Genomic DNA, 23,634 nt, shown 5'->3' with positions numbered 1-23,634 from the left:
GCACTCTCGTATTGCAGAATTATCAGCTCTGTATACTGTCAATCAGAAACATGATATAAATGCTTCCTAAGGTCTTTTAACATCTTTATGTATTGGGAGAGACTTTTTAGCTGAACCACCACCTTTAATATACATTTACTTATTATCACAGAACACTTTCAAGAGAATTTTTTTGCAGTGCTGTGTTTTGAATTTCTTGATTGTGGCGAACCACAGAGCAGTATTCCACACTCTATACACTGTAAAAATGTCACCAGCATTCACTTTTTTCACTGTTAAAATACCTTGCAGTGACATTAGCAGGCATACTCAACTCCATAAGACAGAAAATTAAAGGGTGTGGGTCAATGAATTTTGGTTGTTAGTATTAGGGGAATGCAATTACAAAACAGTAGCATTTGTCGTTTTGAGCAACATTGTTTCCTGTTACGTTCTAGCATGCGTTAATTTCAGCCACCATCACATTCCATTAGCTTTTTGAAGCTCTTTGTACAGGCTATCAAAATAAAACCTAGCTGCTTTATATCTTACAAGACAAATATGAAGAGAAAATCATCACATAAAGTTGACAATAATTCTATAGTTCACTCGACTACAATATCTGACAGACAGTTTATCAGTAGTTAGTACCAATTCAGATAGTTTTGCTTGACCCAGTCTGGTGGAAAGGAGATAATATTTCCATGTTAACTGATGGTTTTATCAATTCTGTATTACAAATGACAAATACATATTTATCGGTCTTAAATAATTTTCTGCAATACCCTTTCCACATAAAAATTAAAAGTAATGACATCTTGTAAAATAACCTAACAGTAACACTTTTTGTCAGTAAATATTTTTGTCTAATAAAAAGAATAACTTACAGTTCCACGAATATTAGGAAGTCTTGAGGTATCAATACGTCCAACGTCCCAAACAAGAACTCTGCTGACTGGATCAAATGAATATTTACCTTGTGTAGGAACTAGTACACAGTTTAATACACATTTAGGCATGGGAATCTCCAGCACAACATTTTCAACCTGTATTACAATAAATCGATAAACAAAAAATAAAATATTTCTTAAATTTTAGTCTGATCTTTTTTTCTTTTATACTGAATGCCAGCAGTACATGGTGAGGTGAAATTATTTGTTGAGAAAATTAAAATTATATACTACCAAACATTTTTATTTCTTAGCTACTGGCAACTATTTAAAAAATTGTCAAAATGAATCGCAATTTAAAATGTCAGGATTACTATTACTAATAACTAATTGAAATGAAACTGTTGCTTTTTGTATCCGATAGAAACACAAATGTGCCTAAATTAAAAACTTCCAAAATTAAAATGTTGGTGGTCATTCGGAAGTACATCAAGCTAATAAACCTAAAACAAACAAAAAATTAATTTTATTCAATACATAGGTATATGATAAGATTTAATGATTTATTCAATGGTTAGGTGATTATATGCAAGTACACTACTTTTTTGTGATATTCAAGACATATATGTCACTGGCTCAAATGCTGGCTTAACCAATCGAGTGCTACAATTAGCAGCAATACAAAACCCAGGTGGCATTAAAGAAGTGCTCTCAACCAGCAATTAATATTTCAAGAGATTCAAGAGATACATTAAAACTTGATTACTTAAATTACACTATAGACTCAACCATGCTTGTATTTGAACTAATCTGATTATGCATCTTTTTTTACTTATTTTTCTTTTAACCCTACCGCTAACTCATCAACCTTAGAACAATTTTGGTAATTAGTAGTCTATATATTTTTTTATTCATGAATACAATTTGATCCTGTTATTTTTTCATTAATGTTTTAATAATATTTATTATATCTCTTGTTCTTACATTCTCATTTGTTTTCCTGATTTCCTGCCGTAGTAAAAATAAAAAACTGTTTGACTAAACCGCAATAAAGATGGTAGTCAAACACCAGTTTTATGCTTGTGTAATAGATGTTCATGAAATATTTGATAATTTTTACTGCTCAAAATATAGTTATTTTTTACTTCTCTCATCCAGGGGGGAAAAAACCTCATCACTAAAATAAATACAATTCAGCACCTTGATCTCATTCTCTCTTTTGTAGCCCTAAAAGTAATGGTGATTGGAAATATTTAAAGAAAAATTTTCTTACTAATTTTTTGGGCAAGACACACACACTGACATGTCCTTAGAATTGGAGAAATAACAATAATGGTCTGCCTGAAACTCTTCAGATTTTGATATCCTCACAAAACTTAAAAATTAAATACAATATTACTGACTTATTGAGAACTACTGGTCAATGAAATTGGCTTTTATGTCTCTGAAAGATTAAAATATTTCTCTACAATAAACACACAAAAATCCTTAGTAAATGATATAAATGACAAATCTCGAAGGAATGATCACTAAAGTAACACTAATGCACAAGAGAGTTATTTTAAATGCATCTAATTTTAAGTGCACGCCGGGCTCTTTGGCATGAGTGGTAGCATCTCAGCCTTTCATCCAGAGGTTCCAGGTTCAAATCCCTGTCAGGCTTGGCATTTTCACACGTGTCTCAAATCATTCACCTCATCCTCTGAAGCAATACCTAACGGTGGTCCCGGAGGTTAAACAAAAAAAAATTCTAAGTACATGGAAAAATAAAATAATGTAAAATTTACTCATGCATTAATTAAATACATCCTCATTCTTAATAACTGAAACTTTCATCCGAGACAGCCCATTTACAATATTTTTGGAGTTTTAATAAATTAAACATTTTATAAGAACATTAGATATCGGTCAACAAAAAAGTCATCGTTCAACAATTGTCGCTACTCACGGTACTAGAGAAATCACTACGCACTTATAATACAAGAACTCGAATGGCTTTCAATTAATTGATGTATCAATAATGAACTACATTTGTATACATTAAACATCTAGTAATGTAAATTTAGCGATTCATCTAAATGAATCAGGGTTATTCTAAAATAACCCTGAATAGTTAAAACTGTTCAAAATAGGAAACAATAAATTAAATTTATAATTCGTGTATTAATTTATATTTAAAAAATAATAAATAAAAAACTTACAGTACGTCCCACAGTTTGTTTCGGACCGACTGTAATATCTAGTCTACCTTCTCGGAAACTGACAGCATGCCTAACATATATTGGAATGGCAACAACACTTTGTGAACCGATATGGTACGACATCAATCTTAAATTACCATCTGGTGGAATGAATGATAATATCCTTTCTGACTGAAATACATTCAAAATAGATAAATATGTAGCGCTGTTAATAAAAAATTTACAAATATAAAAGATAAAAATTAATTATTATTTAAAAACAATATTTATTTCTACATTCTGCTGAATGTGTATTCAATTTAACATCTTCTGAATTATGAAAAATTTTCCTTATTTTATACCTCCTTGTATTAAAAAAAAAAAATTATTAAATGAAAGAGTAAAAGTAAATTTATGTTATCGGCTTTTATTATTTTTTTTTACGTACTTGAATACAAGTCATATGTTACACAATCTAATAATTTTCAAGAGAATAAAGACTAAGAGTTGGTAATATGTAGAATGTTAATAATGTTAACTTATCCTAGTGTTTATATTTATGGATATACTATCTTTGTTAAAAAGCATAGCAATTTATTCTCAAAAAAAAAAACCAATTCTATCGCAACAGAAAACTGAACTATTTTAGAATAGCTCAACACAATACTTCAGCTTACAAATGAGTATCTTATTATCCTTCTGTTGTCATTCATAATAAATTACTAAACCGTTTAAAAATAATCTTATTATCATTTTATTTAAAATGTAATTAAAGGATTTTCTTTTATAAAAACAATGTTACTCGGTTAATGAATTTAAAAAAATTTAATATAATATATAATGTGATTATTAATTAAAAATAACTAATCTTCTGCATCCTGTTCAATATACATATAAATACGATGGACATTCACATCAATCCAGGAATTTTGTTATTAGAGTGCAAATGGAGATCCCTGCGCATTCTGTTGGTTGTACACATAAAGTACAAGTGTCAGCTATTACCGTACGGCATGCTGATGTGAAGCAACGTTAAACAATAACAGTCAGTTGTAAAGAACATGGCGTCCAATGTAGTGAAAGGTTATGTGGAACAGCACATTGTAATGAAATTTCTTGTGAATAAAGGCATAAAACCCAGCAAGATTTATTTGTGATTCCTTGCACAGTAGAGTGATGAGACTCTTAGTTGCAGTAAAGCATTTGGGTGGTGCAAATGTTTTACAGAAGGCTGTACATCAGTGAGTGACAATCCCAAATGAGGTAGTTTGGAGCCATCAAAATTATGGCCTGTTTTTTGGGATAAAAAGGACATCAATCTCATCGATTTTCTACTCTGTGGAGTCAATATTAACAGCGAGTAATACTGCAAAGTTCTTCAAGATGTGCACAATGCTCGGTGCAAAAATCGGCCTGATGAGATCACTAAAGGAGTTTTGTTTCTGCAGACCAATGCACAACTGCATACACTCCACTGCACGACATGCATGCTACAAGATCTTGTCTGGGAGTTATTACCGCAACACCCGTACAAGGTCCAAACAGATTTTTCATCTGTTTGGGCCCTTGAAATTGTTCCAGCAAAAATTGGGAAATTGGGATTCCAGCATTTCAACAGCAATGATAAAGTAAAGCAGTCAGTCCTATCTTGTTTTTGATGTAACGATAAATCTTTCTACTCTGTGGGAATCCAGGCACTAGTAAATCACTGGGATAAATGTAACACGGGATTACATCAAGAAATAAAAGTTTTTTTTACTATCGTAGGTATGTTCTACATTTATTAAAAATAGTCATGGATTGACCTGAATGCTCCTCATATATGCTCAAATAATTTTCATTTTTAATGCCTTCTGAATTGTTAATTATTTTTTATATTTACTATTTTAATGTATTAATTTAACATTATTTCATGTGCTTGTATTCTGAATAATTAATATGGACTTTTATAAATTTTAATAATTTTAATAATTTTTTATTTTATAAATAATTTTTTTTTAAATGGTGTTCTGACCAAGATTTTATCATGGTTTCACTTGAACCATCCAGACAAATGGATGAGCATTATAATAACAAATGTCTAGAGAAACGCTACAGCATTTGCCTGGATGAATCAATTTTTTTCCCTGGGCTGACAATGAAGTGTCATCATCAGCGCCTGGACACAATATTTAGTAAAAAAAATATATTAAAAATTAAATTATGAATTAAAATCAGGTAATATAGAAACACGGCATAAATGGAAAATGCCTATAATGTATGCTAAAAGAGAAATAAAACCACAATGAAATATTACATTAATAATCGAAATTAAAACATTAAATTAGTAAAAGAAAAAAATTACCAACTGTCATACACCGCATGGCATAAATAGCTGAAACAGACTATAATAAAAATCAAATATTTGAATATAAATGGACGGCCTTGAGAAATCGTAAAATATTTGATAACATTGTCTCATTGTTTCCTAAGATATTTTGGAAGTTAACCACTAGTTTGAACTTCCAACATAATGATGCATAAGGACACAATCCATACAGATGTAGTGTACAGTTATTTTGCAGTCGCACTGAACACAAAGGGTGCATTTGTCTGAGTCATGAGATATCTGAGTGAGCCTAGTATGCTCCATTCACAAACAGCAAATAATAACTTTCTATCAATGGTTAATCCTGCATGAGAAGCTCCACGGTGATAGGGTTCTAACAGGACAGTTTACTGTTGATGGTATTCATTTTGCCATTCACCACGGGCACCCTCTTCAGAAAACAGACAAGATCATCAGAAACAACACAACAACAACGGAGGCTGAAAATAAGCCTCTTTTGCTGCACTATCAGTGCGCTCATTGTCTGAAATTCTAATATGACTGAGGATCCAGCAGAAACTAACAATTGTGTTATGTTGAGTCATTTGAGAAATAACACATTGAATCTCACAGAAAACAGGGTGTCTGGTGTACATGTCACTGGTGCCTGTAAGGCACTCATGGAATCTGAGCAGACAAGTAGGAGTTGAAATGTTGGGCTAATTATATTTAAAGCATTATTAATAGCTCACAGCTCCACAATGAAAATACTGATAATGCTACAAAGGCCAAATATATATATTCAGTTGCCAATTACAAAAGCACAACCAAGAGAAATAATGTTTTTAGAGCCGTCTGAACAAAGTATATAGCACCAGGTTTTATGCTATTTATAAAATTTTTCTCATAATTTAACTGGATCCGTGTTGTTTTTATGATACCAAAAAAGAGTAAAGGAGTTATTTATCAGTGAAGGCTACCAAGGGGATTAACATGGAGCACTGGGGGTAATTGTATATTTAGAGCTAAGAAAAGGCACTGAGCTCTGTTGCGAACGAAGTAGTAGATGATGGCTGTTCCTCATATCAATCAACATGCAGACTGGAGAACACTGCATCAAAGGTAGGATATCTGGTTGCATTTTAACACAAGCTACATATGAGCAGATCATTTCGTTTCGTCTATTCCAAAGAGATGGCTCACCCCCGTCCACTAGTAGACTGTGGGGCTTGAGTAAAATGCATCTGTTCCAAAATGCATTTTCCATCCTGCAAGATGGATAAATGAATGATGGACTGCATCGAGCATCTTTAGAGTGGTACTTCATGTGACAAATAAGCCATGCAGCTGTAGTCCAGCCAGACAGGACTAGACCAGAGCTTGGTAGAAGCACAACATGCATATATGATCAACTAATGGGTATTAGATAGAACTCTCAGCATTAGCATTTTTAGACATTCAGAACCTTTAAATGTGTTACCTCAAACCACAATTCCAAAAATCTAACCCGCGAGCATGGTTCAACATCTAAAAACAGTTGAGGATCAACATGTTCTCTCAACTGTGAAAATGAAATGCATTTTGCTTTCTCAGAGAAAACATGAATCCAGTTGTTTTACACCATGATTTTAAGCAGGTTAATGTTTTGGTACAGCCTCTCGGCAGTAGTTAAACATAAGATGAAAAATTATCTACAAATAACAAACACATAACAGGTTTCTGTACGCAATTTGTTATAGTTTTTATGGCTACAGCAAACAAGGTAACAGTTACAACACTTCCCTATATTATTCCATTTTCTAGTGCAAAATTTTTGGATACCATCATTCCAACTCAAACCCAAAAGGACCGACCACTAAAGAAACTCCTGATAAATGCAAGGAAATTCCCTCGTGTACCCCATTCATGCAATTTATTTAGGATTTATCTCCTCCAAGCCATGTCATAAGCGTTTTGCACATAAAAAAATACAGGTACGGACGCATTGGCAAAGTAAGAAAGCATCTTGAATGATAGATTATAGAGCAACTACATGATTGAGAGACGATCAACCTTGGCAGAAACTGCATTGTTCTGGGGCAATCAGGGTATTTCTCTCAAGGTACCACACCAGATGATTGTTTGCCACTCATTCCAACATCTTGGACAGGGTTCTGGTCTAGGAAGAAGGATGATAACTTGAAGAACATGATTTAACTTTATCAGGTTTCAGTACAGAATTACCAAAGCTTCAGACCAAGAATCTTGAAAAACCTGATCAGAAGATATTCCATTATAGATACACATAAGATAATATACTGCAGCATCTAGGAGGTGTGATAATATACTGAACCTGATATTATCATTTTTGCGGGAAATGTGAGTTATTCAAGGTATACCTTCGTCTCATCAAAAGAAAATTATATGTTTAATTTATTTGGCGGGTCTTCAATCACAAACAAGATATTTTCTATTTGCAACTTGTACCTCATAAACTCAGGACAATATAAAGATATAAGTGAAATTGACCTAAACGAGTTTCAAATGTGTTTGCCACATTAACTGGCGCAGTAATGAGGATGCCATTGCATTTCAGTCCAATAAGCAGCAGAGATTATCCTAATTCACACATGGCTTGAAAGTTTCTCCTCGCAACTGATGATGGAAATGTCCAAGAAATGAACATAATTCAGCCACGATTTTCATTTAGCACACCGAAACAGATGATAGCAAATAGCCCTTGCATTGCAGAATGTGCAGAATTCAGTTACAGGCCTTTGATTGAAATTTCATTAAGCTCTGCAACAACCCCTTACTGCATACCTGCAGTCTTCATCCCACCAAGGCACAGCAGGCCACCTTGGCTTTCTAATGTAAAAGGGATAAATCCATTTACTATCAAGTATCAGGTGTGTAAACTTGGCAAGTTGGTGGTTTGCGGTATTACTCTTGTCGTATTATTCTTATACAATAGTCTGCTTTCTGAACCACTCATCTGCATGGTTGACTCTGTGGCAAATTACTATTACAGACTGAGATAACAACAAGTCTGTGATTGCTTCCAATGAAGTTTTTGGAAACATACCAGGTAATATATTGGAGTAGGGATGCTGAACATAAGGACAGATCAATGCATGAAAATGTATCTGATGAAGATGACATAAATGTGTATGACCCAAAGTGTGGTGTTGAGTATAGTGCCATGGGAAGAACATGATGATGAGGCCCGTGAATAGTGATGGGAATTTAAATCACAAATTATTAGGCAGGGTAAAGGAATCTGCAATAACAGATTGGATAGATCATCTTTACTGATCGACCTCTATATCCTTGAAGAGACCTGAAGATGGTGATGGGGAAGCCTGGGAGGCCAGATATACCTTACCAAGTGACAATTTTTTAATAGATCCCTTCATAGGGATCTTGGAAGTTTTCTGTGTTGCTGGTGCAGTGCAAATTTTATTTGGTGGTGTACTAACTGAAGTGGTTTTTGGTAAACCACTGTGTCTTTCCAGCAAAAATACCTTTCTTCTTGATTGAACTTTTAGTTAGCCCAGAAATAGTAGCTGTGAGTGAAGCAACCTGATCAGATAACATCTGAACAAGCTGTAGGGGCTTGCCTTGATATAGTGGCAGCAAAAGAGACGTTTGGTTTAACCAGGTTCTGGGAGTTCAGAGTCTTTTTATATTCTCTTTGTAGACCAAAAAAGATACCTTCTGCACAGTACAAATTTTAAGAATTGCCTTCTCTTCTTTAAATGTTGGGAAATCTTATAAGCGTGCTGAATGTGATCTACCACAGTTAGCAAATTTTTCTTCCTCCTGACAATCAGTATCATTGTGATTCTCTTTAGCACATACAACAGTTTTCGAGCATGATGATGTAGTGTGCCCATGCCCTTGACAATAGAAACATCACCGTGGGTTGGGGATATATGATTGTACTCGAACTGACAGGTAACCCATGTTAACCTACTCTTATTTTCTCTAGTGATGCAGGAAGGTAGAACCTTAGTGTAAGAGAGGGAATAATTTCTTCCATTCCGCTCTGACGTTTCATTATATGATTCACTTCCACAACACCTTGTGGACGAAGCTCATTGACAATATCAGTAACATTACCTCCAAAAGGTCCCAGCAACAGATTATTCCTAAACTTATTCAAGGATTTGTGGCATACCACCATTATGTAGATACCACACATACTGGTGAGATGCAAGAGTGATTGATCGACTCTGTTTGCCACTAAATGTCTATACCAATATTGATCCATCTCTTAACTTTCTGATGTTTTTTGGTGAACCACTTGAACCTGTTATCACTTTATTTATCAGGAAAGGTCAGATCTTTTGAAGGGATCCTCCTTCCTGATTGTTTTGGAAAACTAAAAATCTTATACTTTTATACTGTGGATGGGATGCATCACCATTTCATCTTCAATACAGTTCTTATTCTTGAAGACAATGCTGGGTGAGTTTTTTCACATCATACAAGACCACCTCTCCAAAGCCCACGCATACAGAGGCTAGAGCTAAATACAACTGAGTTTGCCCAGATACACAGAGGACAACATCATTCAAGACTTATTTCGTAGAGCCATCCACCCATCGGCATGAAAGTTTCCATCTTGGGTCATGGTTGTGTTTGTAAGGTATCGCAACACCACCGAATTTAAGTGTAAGAAAAAACAGTGTAAGATGTTATTATATTGTTGTGTAAAGGTATATGTTGTAATTTGTGTAGTGTTTGTGATGTGGTATATGTGTATGGTGTAAAAGATTCAGCAGCTGGTTGACTCAAGTTAGTTCCTTTCCTAACCCCCATAATAGAATAGCAAATCTACCCATTTCTGATGTGATCAATATAAAGTACTTTTATGTATGAATCTGAATAAGGATTTATTTATTTAAGTATTACGGTTCCATTGTAAACCAAGCTTCTTAAAAACCCTTTCAAGGTCAAAAAAGACAAGAAAGTTTTTGTATTTAGAATTACACCGACTCACCTCTTGCTATAAGATCAATTAAAGTCAAAAGTGTTGGTTTTTCAAACTGACAAATTCTGAGATAGATAGTTATGAATTGAGCCCCAATAACAAGTATCAATAATGCAGATTTGCAAATCCAAATAGCAAATACTAATTATTAAGTGGATTAATAATAGGGTCTAACATAATTTCAGAAGAGCTGAATGATGACGACACTAACCAATTACCCTACACAATCAAATCAGTAACCCATCAATGAGTTATATTAGTTTTATCCATACAGCCATGGCAACATTAAACACAAAGTAACATTAAAAAATATGTATATATTTATTTTTTGTTATAACAATTTATTTTTCAAATACTCTGTAAAGAATAAATCCTTCTTTCATGTTCAGACATGAAATTAAAAATGATTTCTTCTTTATTTTGTAAGAGTCCTGTGAACCTAGTTTCCTATTATTCATATCTGATTATTAACAAACATATTGTTCTTTATTTCTTTAGTCTTGAACGATTCATCAAACGAGTAACATGTCTTGTCTTTAATAGGAACCTAAAAGTTAATCTATCTAAAGTTTTGAACCAAGTATCTTTAAGTAATCTTTACTAATACAAATTTATATTGTGTGTGAACTTTAAAATATTAAAATAGCATTTTTTTCGATTTACAAATAAATTAAATAAATTACAGTTTAATCTATAAATATTTTGATGATTTCTACAATCAGCAATTCTATACGATTCATTAGCTAAGCACTTAAAATGTATGGCAATAATTGTACAGCACATTCGACTGACAGCAATTCTAATCAAATACACTATTATTATCACTCTGAAAATATTAAACGGTTAATAACATCTACAGTCTTAGGTCATCAATTAAAACATATCTTAATTTTTTTTATAAACTAATGTCATTTGGAAATTATCATAAACATATATATACATACATATACATAAAAATGGACAGTCAAGACTTTCATAAAGTATAGCCCTTTTCCTGGTCTGTTTCAGATTTTTTTTGTCAGCTTAAAATTCTTTAGATACTTTATTTGAGAGGTGCCTTTTTAGATAAATAAAAATAACACAGATCAACCAAAAAAAATAATTTGGAACTGAAATAGAAGTAGGTGAATTAGAATATATCTTTTATGCTGAATTTTAAAATGAATAATTTTTCATCGCCCTCAACTGTTTAGAAAAGTCTTCTCTTTTTATCATCCGGCAGTAGTCGCTCATCATAGATTCATCCTGTCTGCATGATAACATTGTTCCATCTGCAATATATCTTGGTGGAACCTTTCTCCTTGTTCGTCGCTGATGTCACCCGAGTTTAAAGGGAAAAAGTCCAAATGAGAATGTAAAAGGTGAATTTTCAATGACATTCTGCAACATAAATTTTTGTAGTTCACTAAGAGTTCATTTATAAGCTGACCATGATTTTCAGCTTTGTTTTTTTTAAAAAAAACCACTAACAATATCTTTGAATAACTTCCATGCTGCTAGTTTTTTAGGATTCAGTTTGCTATCAAACAGATTTTCACAAATTAATTTTCTTATTTGTGGTCCGATGAATATTCCCTTTTAATCTGGTTTCACTTAATCATGAAAAAAACCTCAGCTAAATATTTAAATCTATCTCCATCTTTATCTAATATTTTTACAAAATTCTTTATCAAGCCTAGTTTTACATGTAGAGGTGGTAAAATAGTACAATCTGCTCTAACAAGAAAAATATTGAAAACATTTTCCTTTCCTGGGGTAAATTGATTTCTTTTTGGTCAGTCTTTAAGTATTTATCTGTAGTCTGAATATCCCACAACAAGAAACACATATATTTTGTAAAGCCACTCTGGAGACTGAGAAGAAGCCCTATTATTTTCAAGTCAGCGATGATTTGCCAAGAGTGTTCATCATACTTAATAACTTTTAAAATTTTTTCATACTTTTACATATTTCTTTAATTCCTATAGCATATGCTGCTACTGGTATAGAAGAAAACTTATTCAGGTTATGCAACAACAATGTCTTTAAGCTAACACTGCTCTTTTTAATGAGTCTATAAATAAACACCATTCATGAATAACATATTCAATATTGAGTTCAGACATTAGCCCCTTAACATCATGGCAGGAACAGATTAAACCATCTCACATAATTATAAAAATAATTAAGTTTTAATTTATAAATACTTATTACTTAAAATACTTCATAAAATTGTTTTGCCATGGAATGCAATGAAAGACAGTGCAAAACACACACGTACAACTTAACAAACCTTGATGTTCAATAAAATAATACCAAAAGTTGTTCTGTCATAAAAATCTTTCACTAAATTCATGGCTCACTTCTGAAACAATCTTTATAATATGTATATGATAAAACCACTACCACAACTAAAGAACACAGCAAGTCATAACAAGAACTGAACTCATACTGAAGAAAATTTCATCATGTTGAATTACTCATTACTTGACTCACTGACATGTCTATACATGTCTGGCTTGACATGAAGTGACATTATTCAACTGTTACGTATCAAATATAGGTCTACAGCATGCATCAAAATATAAAACAGATGTGAATAAACAAATATACAGACGTACTAACTTATTTGTACTGTTTGTTCCACGAATGATGGAACACATAAATTTAAGAGGTTGTAACTTAAGTACGTTACCTAATGGGTTTTTCAGAATACATATTCAGATTCAGCATATAAAATACTACATAGAACATCTACTTCCTTTTCAGTTCCAAATTTTATGGTGACCAGTGTAACTAAAACTCAAGCGAAAGTGAGTAAGAATGATGATGTAAGTACCTAATCATCCCAGAAATAATTATCATATATAAAAGAAAAAAGGTTACATATTTCAACTAGATTTTTTTTTTGGTGATCTAATAAAATTAAAAGTTTATAAATGCATCCTAAACGATACAAATTTCAAGTAAATAAATACATTTTTCTTGTTTACCAAAACTTTATATGGTCCAACATTATTTATGATAAATCTACATTTAATCAGATAATGCAATGTTCTAATTAAGACACAAGTATCACATTCCATAACCTGCTTAATGATCACTCTCAATTTGTTTGTGAAAATACACAACTACTCTCTGATCACAATAATTTATTGATTACTGCCGATGTGATGCATCATACTTTTTGTTTTAATACCAAAAAAATACTTTATTCTAATACTAAAGGTAATGCAAATTATAAAAAAATAAAAACAATTACCTCCCATCTCTTGAATCGAACACAAGGATGAAAACTGACATCATCAAAAAGACGTGGATTCATAAATGACAAAGTCAAATCTGGCATACCACTCAGCTTAATACAACAGTCTACCTGAAAATTTAAATATTTTTATAATTATTGGAAATGAAATTTTACCATGCAAAAAGAATGAGTTTTTTCTCTTCACAGAGAGCCTTTTTATAATAATGAAACATAGGCTGCAGACATTAACTAACATTAAGTAAGTAGAATTGATTAAAATTGAAAAATGTAGACTGAACATTTCTACAAATTTAAACAACAGATGGCAGATTATTTTCTAAGAAGGAAAGAAAATTTAATGTAAATTTGTACTCTCAAAATCTGGGAAAAATAATTAACAAAAAAATCTGGACAGAAAAAGACATCTAACAAAAATACATTTGAACCCACAGTAAGTGCAACCAGGTAAGTGCAACCTGGTTGCACTAAAATAATAGAATAGGTGAGAGAGAGAGACATATGAAATAAGTAAATAAATGAAATCGAGATAAGATGGAACTCTTAAATAAGATACTGAGAAAAATACAAAATGGACTGGATGAAAAATAGAGGGAGATGAAGGAGATTTGGATTTGAAGGCTGAAGGAAAGTTAAAGAGAGTTAACTGAATCCAGGAAATGACTTTTCAGCTACATCATTCTAGGTGTACGACACACTATCCATCCATCCTGACTCCATAGGGGAAAAAGCCTGCCTTATGATGATCCCAATCCCACACAACCCCCTCCATTACTACCCCAGATGGGCTTTACCAGAGGTCATCTTCTAGATCTTCAATACCTTATTAAATATTTCAGTCATCAGTACAGCCTCTATCAGGATGGCATGAATGGAAATGCCTCATAAGATATTTTTCCATCAACATTAAAACCCATCACCTAACAAAAGATAACTTTCAAACTTACCTAAACCAAATCAAGAAAAAACTGATAACCAATAAAAGTTTACAAATTGAGTATAACAACATATAAATCTCATACCCTAAAAACTGTTTGCAATATCGCAATTTTGACCTTTCATACTAAAGCAACCAAAATTACCAATCAACTCACAAGCATACCAAACAACAATTCGGCACAATTGCTGAATGCACCTACTCTGGTGGAAAAGCACCCAAAAGCCACCCACGCTACTATTCTACACCAAACATCCTCTGCAGTCCTTTCAAGTGTAAAAAACCTTAAAAATCTTTCAACAATGTGCCACGGAACTCTAATTTTCCAGTTAACACGAAGATCCAGACTCAAACCAATATGCTCAAACTCCCTGACCACCTCTGCTCGCCTAAACTAATATTTTGAGCAAACATACAGCACATGATATGCATCCAATACTATGCATTGAGGTAACTGACCTGAATCAGTTAAATCCAAATCGACCCAGCATGTCCTGAAAGGAACTGAGTCATATATCGGTTTAGGGAGATCCATGAGCGACTCTCAATCTGGAAAGAAATCATGCGTATTCCGCCCATCTGACATCTCATCCAACCTGTCCTGCCAAATACCAAAACCTTCTTCCTCTACTTCCTGAATACGCAGTCAGTTCACCCACTTCTTCACAGCATAATGTAACTTACGTTCTGACACAAGAATGTCAATTGGTTTAACACCCACGATAACTAGAACTTCCTCTTGTGAATACACCCCCAATACAATAATACATCCCCACCTGTCACAGGAACAGGAGATGTTGAGCCCTCATAGAATATTGTGATAAGTTTAATATCTCATTCTGTTTGTCCAAATAGGTGCTGTGTACAGCATAATCAGTTCACATACACATTTATACAAAATTTTCATTGTTTTAAAATTTCCACCCTAATCAGGGTGGACCACCCTAAAAATGCCAAAGAAGGCTTCAAACGCCTTCTTAGCAACACTCTGAAAGTGCTCCTTGAATCTGAAATTCTCATCAAATAAAAATATCACTGCAAATATTATTGCACAGGCTTGCAGTGTAGTAGCCAAATGCTCTTCAGCACATCATGGTGGTCTTCTCAGAGCTAAATATCATTTTGTGTTGATTGCTCCATACCTCTTGTACAAGCTTGAGTTGCCTGGAATCTGACCTCATTCACTTTTGACCAGCAGAAGCCCATCATCTGCATAAGTGATGACACAACAACCGCTGGGCAACCTCAACCGCATGAGTCCAACTCCACAAATCATAGCAGAGAGCCCAGAACACTGCCTTGGAGACACCTTGGACAGCATCTTACTCACTTCAGTGCCACCATCACGAAGCACTACATATCAGTTACAAAAGTAACTTTGTAGCACCCCATTCTTATCACACATACACACCCGCTGTTGTAATTAATACAAAGCAGAGGGTCACCACAAATTGTTAAATGCCCAGGACATACCCAAAAATATACCCAGGACATACGCGGAGCTGGAGTTAGAAACAATTAATACGCAAATGATACTGATACTCATCCTCCACATCTGACAGTAAATCATCCAACAGAGTGCAATATTTCATCCTCTCAGTCAGTACACCTTTCTGGGTTGAGAGAGCAGGCAGAAGAATGTCTTTCTTTTGTTTATGTCCCAAAATCCTATAAAAACACCCCAGGGTTCTTTATTACCCTGATCCTGCATGGAAGAATGCCAAGAATCCGTTTCTTCTGTTCAAATCATAAGAAAATACCGGGTCCTTAAATCCCTATACTCGGAAGAGAGTTCCATTCATTCAGGGTTACCCTCACATTGAGAAGCTTGCATAAGACAACTCACAGACAGCTTTAGATCAGAAAACTCTCTCGTCCACCACAGAGCAATTTTCTCCTGGCCAGAAGTAAGTGGGATAGAGCATTCTGCAGCAACCACATAACAATATATATCGATAAATTTTTGCCAATCTGCCCTTCTGTACAGAAAACACCCCTGCAACGGATATTATACGGGTACACCTCACTGAGGACATTCATGATCTGAAACACAATCAGACGATGATCACTGGAACAGTTATCAACTACTGTCCCAGGAAAATTCCTTCCGACGGTCACAGCCAGCAAAAACCTTTTACCGTTCATCATTCCTGTGAAGGTTGGCAACTCACCCAAAATATTATAAACCTCAAGATCGTGTTCTTCAGTGAAACTCCACCAACTCCCCTTCCTCAATTGTCAAAGTACTGTGCCACCATAAAGACTTTGCATTAATGTCTGCACTGATCAGAATAGGACAGCCACAAACAAACCAGACAATCCTGTTCCATTTCTCTAAATGACACTTAAAAGGATCCCTATATTGAAAATATGAACTTGCAACATAAGTTACTAACTTAACTAATGTTAACTTGCAAGCCCCTAATTACCAGCTTCACAACAAGACAGTGAAAATCAGAGAGCTGTCAAACAAAGACACAATCCAAATGTCTCCTGCACAGAATTGTGGACATACTAGCAGGACCACACAGAAATTCTGCAAATCACTGAAACCTCACAGATCACCAGTCACAACATATGGATGTTGCAAAAGAGTCACATTCACATTCCTTTGATCTACAATCGGTGCAATATAAGCACCCTAGGCATTCAATTACTATTCAATGAATTGACGTACATGTCGACTGGTCTCAAGTAAGACCACAATCCTTACTGTACACAGAGTGCTTATGCTGTTGGTGGAGCGTATTACAATTTACACAAATCGATCCCTGATTCTTGTTGGGGCAATCCTCTTCTTTGTGCCATTCCTATCCACAATGAACAGACATCTATGAAAAGTGGCAGAATTTCACCCTGTGCCCATAACGACAACACTGCACATCTGTTAAGACTCAGGTTTCATTTGCTCATTTTTTATTGAAAGAAGGAACTTTAAATTTTTTTAATAGAGGACTTTTATAAAATTTTTATTATTTCTCCACAAGATCGTGCAAACAGCCACTTCAGGAATGCTTAAATATTACAGATAAAAACATTAAGATTAGATTCATCAGTTGAATAAATAAATAAACAAAAAGTTAAATAACAGATAAAACAGTTTCTATTATTCTGAAAATAATATTTAAAAAAAATTAATTTTTTTTTAATTCAGCTTATTTTAGATGTCACAACAGAATGTAATCCCAATTGTAATTTTACAGATGGTTCTGTCCATTCTCACACCAACCATAATTTACACAGGCTGTTAATTAAAACCCAATGGAAACACGGGTAATAAGATAAACAAATATAATAAATCTTTACCTTTTAATGCATTCCACTTTACAATAAAATACATCAATCAATATATTTAAAACAATCAGAACACCTTAATTTGATTTCATTCCACAGATTAACATTTCTTTATGAATGAGAAAACTACAATTGAACAATGTTCACTACAAGCAGTTAGGTTTTATTTTTTTTAATTCAGAAAGTGTATGGAAATTATTTGAATAAAGAATCTATTTCACAAATTCTCAAAAAAAAAACAAACACGAAAAAGTTGGAGATTGAGGACAAACTTCAAAAAATAAATAGATAAAACCAAACTGTATCACTATATTTAATTATTTAACACAGCTTTGAAATTTAAAGCTGTGTTACAGCTAAAAAATCACCCTGTAGTTTTTAAGAAAGTACTCACGTATCCCTGTATTTCTGCAAATACAGTTGAACCAGATCTGTCTATAATAGCATCAACTTCTTCAACAACATCAAAATAAGCCTCATTATTTGTATACTTCACTCCTGTACGTCTCCATGGTACATTAGATAATTGTCCACTAGGAAGTGTTGAACTAACACTAATAAAAAAGATAAACAATTTATTAAGCTTTCCATTAATACACAATCTCTATATAACAAGTTCCAAACTAAGGCTATAAAAACAGAACTAATGATGCAATCTCATGGGTGAGGTTATAGATTACCAAGAGAAGCATTGTGAAAAACATAACCTAAGTTCATCTAATTTAGCGGTTCGTGTTTATTTTTGTTTTGTGAAGGTATTTTGTGTCTATTGTTGATGGTATTTTTGTGCATATTGGTATATTTTGGTACAGCTAAATTTAAAAAAAAATGGAACAATGTGTGAACATAAAATTTTGTTTTTTGCTTGGAAAAAATGTTACAAAAATATGAAATGATAAAATAAGAACATTCTGAAGCTATATTTTTTTGCGAATGTTCTGAAAGGTTTGGTCATTTTCATGATGGTCAGATATCATTAAAAGAGGATGAGAGAGGGGGAGGCTTGTAACCAGCTGTAATGATGAAAACGTAGAATGTTTTAGATTTGTGATTTGATTAATGATGAAAACTGACCTAACTTGCAACATCAAAACAGAACTGGTCAGCAGTGAAAAGTACAATACCACCTGATGTGAAGATAGGACTAGAGATGGTGTTGAAGTGGCACCAGGAAATATTTTCCAGCACTCCCTTGCAACCAACTCAGTTAGGAGTACATGAGATCTGACTTTGAGAAGAAATCCAGATGTTTTTGCTTACTAATGTACTGGTACAGCAAAAAAAAAGATGTGAATTTTAAGAGAAAAAGTGGAAGAGATGCTGAGGCAGGAGGTGATAGAGCCATCGATTTCACCTATTACTCTCTGGTAGTCACTGAGAAGAACAGGAATTGCTTGTTTGTGGCAATTGAATAAAAAAATTAGTTTTGTCATTTTCAGAATAGATAGAATTGAAGTTAGGGCTGTAATAAAATATGGGCATAAAAAAAGAGTTAGATTCCATTTTAAAGAATACTCCCATTTTAAAAAATGTAGTAGACCATGTCTACTACATTTTACATGATGTTTTAGGAATGTAAAAGCTTCCCACTCAATAGATGCTGTGTTTCTTAACGGTTAACCAAAAACACACTTGAATGAATACTTCTAAAGGGTGTTTAGACTTATTTAAATGTGATTCTGCTCAGATTATTTGATGTTTTATCACAGTAAATGAAATATGAATTTATAGCCAAAGACTAAACAGTAGATGGGAGTAGACGAAAGTACACTAAAGAAAGTGAAGATAGTTTCAGCTGCAGGAAAAGCTACAGCTACACTTTTTTGGGGAATCTGTCTACCTAGAAAAAGGTGGGACCATTACTACGGAACATTATGTTTCATTACTGGATCAATTGAGAACTGCTATTCAGAGTAAAAAGTTAAAAAAAAAAAATACTCTTTTACCAAAATAATGCCCCTGCACACATGTCTAGGGTTGCTGCTGCAGAACTCTATGACTTATGCTTCAAAATGCTTCCACATACGCCATATATTTACCAGAATTTGGCTCCTAGCAATTGCTTACTCTTCTCAAACTTCAATTAAGTTTGCTGGATGAAGATTCACTTCAAATAATGAAGCCAAGGCTGAGACAACTGCTTATTCTACTGAGATGGACAAACTGTGCTACAATGAGGGCATTAAATATGATTAAAGTTGGAAAGTGACTGTTCTATATGCATCAAACTGCAAAGATTACATTGAAAAAAAATATTTGAAAATTTTTTTTTCTTTATCAAGCTGAGGACTTTCTGAATCATCCTTGAAATTGTTATTGAAATTTACCAAAGGTAAACAATTTTGTGCAAACCCTGTTGTGAAGCCAAAATCATAACCAATGTTTTGCAAAACCAAAGTCTTTTAGGAGAATTTTATGCCAAAAATAACAATTAATGCAACAATACAATGTAATTACATTGTTATATAATTAATTACATTGTTATTACATAACAGTGTAATTATATTGTTAATTACAATGTAATGTTCTTACACTGTTATTACATAACAATGTAATAATTACTTAGACTTGTTATTCAGATCTGGTAACAAGAATCATTGTATTTATTTACAACATGTCAACATGTGTCCACAAACTGCTGTCTTAAAAAATTCAGTGAATCCAACAGGAATTTTATTATCACTTCCTTATATCTCAAGAAGTGACATAGTTTTTGGTGAAGCTTGAATTAACAACACTGCTGAACTGTCTGAAAACAAGCGATGCATTTTTTATTCACAAGGTATTTAAAAGCATGTTCCTTTATATTGGAAAAGTAAAATCTTGATAAAAGTAAAAAAAAATCAGAAATATTGAACATATAACCTTTTTCTTGAGTGTAGAGGTGTAATGACCCCAACTGACAATTACATATAACAGGCCTTTTATAATAAAATTTAATTAATCTAAAAATAGAAAAACAAAAAACTTACTTTGATTTTCCAGTAACTGTATTTGCAATAGTTCGAAGTATATTAGGTGGTTTAATAAGTTCTTTGAGGACATTTGATTCAGTAGCAAGTGGAAAACCATTGTCTAACATCTCATCCAGTAACTAAACAAATGAAACAATGTTACAAAAAAGAGGAAAATGTGCATATTAATATAATACAAAAATATAAACAGAATTAAGCAAGTGATAAATTTTAGGTTTTATTACTGAACAAAAAATCCTGCAGAACTATTATTGAAACCATTGTACATCATGCTGTTTTCAATTTATAAATTTGGAAAAAATAACACTGACCGAGAACATTATGTAGAATACAAAGGTGTTTAGAAAATGCCATATTTTTCACTTTAAAATGTTCATATTACAAAAAAATAAAATTTAAATAAAAACTTTTAAAAAAATTAAAAGTTTATTTTTGTTTCCAAATTCCTAACACTATACTTAATTTGAAGGAAACTTACCAATGTCCATCAAATGCACATAAGTTACTAAATAAAATCATTGAAGTATGAAATTTTAGTTATTATTTATGATGTTATGATAAACAGAAATTTGAGAGTACATGACAATTTTTGTCCTGGTTTTTTGTATTGCCTAGCATTTATATTTGGGAAAGCACTCTCCATGCAACCCCCTGTTACACCTTATACAAACAGAACCACTATTTGTGGTTACTTTGGTCACTTTCAGAACCACTATTGGTGTCACATGTATATTCACTATCATTGTACTTGTCAAACTACTCAGGAATATCATCGTCGGTAAGTCTTCCACTTGGGCTCGGTGTTGGCTCCATTTCAGAAAAAAAGGAACAATAACAAACAAAAATCAAACCCTACAATTAAATAAAGAGAATATGGAAACAATTACTAAACAAAGCTAAGGTATATATTACAAAATAAGTGAGCATAAACATATGCAATGCAGAAGAATGTGACTTTCAGAAACTAATGGTAATGTGACTCTCAATACTGATAATTTGTTGAAACAGCTATAACAATACCGAATACTAAAACCGAATACTATCAATATACATGTAGAATGAAACATATAAAACCAATATAAAACACTCCAGCACAATCTAGCTGCAGTTTTAATAAATTTTGACTAAATACAGTACTGATATATTGGTATCCCAACAGTTCTAGCGCTAACAGTTCTAGTTCAATTCTGGCTAACAATAGATCATTACCCTGGCATTCAAATTAATATAATATAGGTTAATATAAAGAGTGTGCAAGTGAAAATCTTATATATAGTATAATTTTTAAAATTTATATATATATATATATATATATAATTAATTTTTTTTTCCAAAGTCAATCTTTTCAAGACCCAGTTAATTACTTATATAGTCAGTGCGATTCTCAAAATGTAAGAATTCCAACATGGGGTCATACATCTAAATCAGTTCAGCCATTGAGCTGCTACGGTGGAACAAACTTACATTCATACACACTAAATATATTAGTCTTTGGGCAGTCATGTAAAAATTAGTACTATTCTGCCAATCACAGTTTCTATTCTTCAATGGCTAAATTTTTAAATAGATTTCACAGTAGTAATAAAAAATTTCAAGGATACATGCAAAATGTTCTAACTAAATTTGAATTTTTATGAGTGCACAAAGTATCAAAGGAGTTAAAGAGGTGAATGGTACTTTGCTGTTATGTAGATTCACAGGAATCAGTAACTGAGAGTAAAGAAAGTCAAACTACAACACAGAAAGAAATAAAAAAGGAACATAATTTTTAGCACCAAGGATAAAAACTTAACATGTATTTGAAAGATAATAAGAGATTATTACAAAAGAAATGAGACGTGTCAGAAATAATATATAAATATCCATTAAATATAAACAGAAGAAACAAAATCTTCTTAAACAAAAGAACAAAATATATCAGAAGTCAAAGAATTTTTTTATGAACATAATAACTTTACAGAGAATGATAAAATTAAAGAAGATATCAAAAGCAGCTAATCACAATTAGAGTTTTTTTTCATGAAAAAAAAGAACAACTATTATTTAAAACAAATTTTAAAAACGTTAAAAACTCTTCATAAAGTACGATTTATAGTGGTAAATAGGTAAATAAGATAGTGTGGTTATGGAAGCAATAGAAACGTAAAAAAAAAGAACTGTGGATTTTATAAAATTTAGTGTGAAAAAATATTGAAAATTAGGTAAATAAGGCACAAAGTACCTTAAAAATGATGAGCAATAAAACAACTAGCAAGGATGAAATATCACCAATGCTCATGCAGAGCTTATACAGCTGTTTCAAAGGATTAAAAAATAACCTCTGATTGAAAGAAAGAGATTGAAATCCCAGTTTTTAAGAAGCCAGAAACAAAAGGATCCAATCTGATTTACAAAGAAAAATCAACTTTTAATTCCACGTTCACATTTTGACTGATCTATGAAAGGAAATGAGTAACAGAAAAATAAAATTTCATCTTACTATTTTTAGGTATTAAAAAATTGTAAAACATAATACCAAGAATAGTTGAGTGAAAAGAATCGAAAAGAATGCATTAAAAAAGGAAGTCAATTATGTGATCAAAACAAAATATGATAAAAGCAAGAATTGTTAAAATTTATTGTTGAAGAACGGTTTCTGATTAAAACCGATTTAAGATATGGAAATGTATTATTTCCTATACAATTTATAATAGCTACAAAATACATACATAAGTGAAGCAGTGATGTTCAGAAAGAAGCACAATTTTTGAGGTTATTTGTTTACATTGACATTCTTATACGGGGAAGGGCTGAATCAAAACGAAATTGGGCATCTGAAATCAAGAAATTGTCAAAACTGCAATGAAGATCAG

At 32.7% G+C, this 23,634-nt stretch overlaps 1 protein-coding gene across 3 annotated transcripts in view; it reads right to left on the bottom strand.

Moving 5' to 3' along the window:
* Positions 1-23,634, bottom strand: part of cm (AP-3 complex subunit carmine) — a 40,237-nt gene that overhangs the window by 6,969 nt on the left and 9,634 nt on the right. For all 3 annotated transcript variants that reach the window (XM_075370851.1, XM_075370850.1, XM_075370852.1), the window contains exons 4-8: positions 20,780-20,901; positions 18,202-18,361; positions 13,574-13,687; positions 3,071-3,241; positions 867-1,025 (exon numbers count right to left, since the gene is read on the bottom strand). In XM_075370851.1, the coding sequence (XP_075226966.1) occupies positions 867-1,025; positions 3,071-3,241; positions 13,574-13,687; positions 18,202-18,361; positions 20,780-20,901 (726 nt within the window). The remainder of the gene's footprint in view (positions 1-866; positions 1,026-3,070; positions 3,242-13,573; positions 13,688-18,201; positions 18,362-20,779; positions 20,902-23,634) is intronic.

Source organism: Lycorma delicatula, chromosome 7, assembly GCF_047948215.1.
Source record: "Lycorma delicatula isolate Av1 chromosome 7, ASM4794821v1, whole genome shotgun sequence".
NCBI classification, from domain to species: domain Eukaryota; kingdom Metazoa; phylum Arthropoda; class Insecta; order Hemiptera; family Fulgoridae; genus Lycorma; species Lycorma delicatula.
This window is presented reverse-complemented; position numbering and strand designations above follow the sequence as displayed.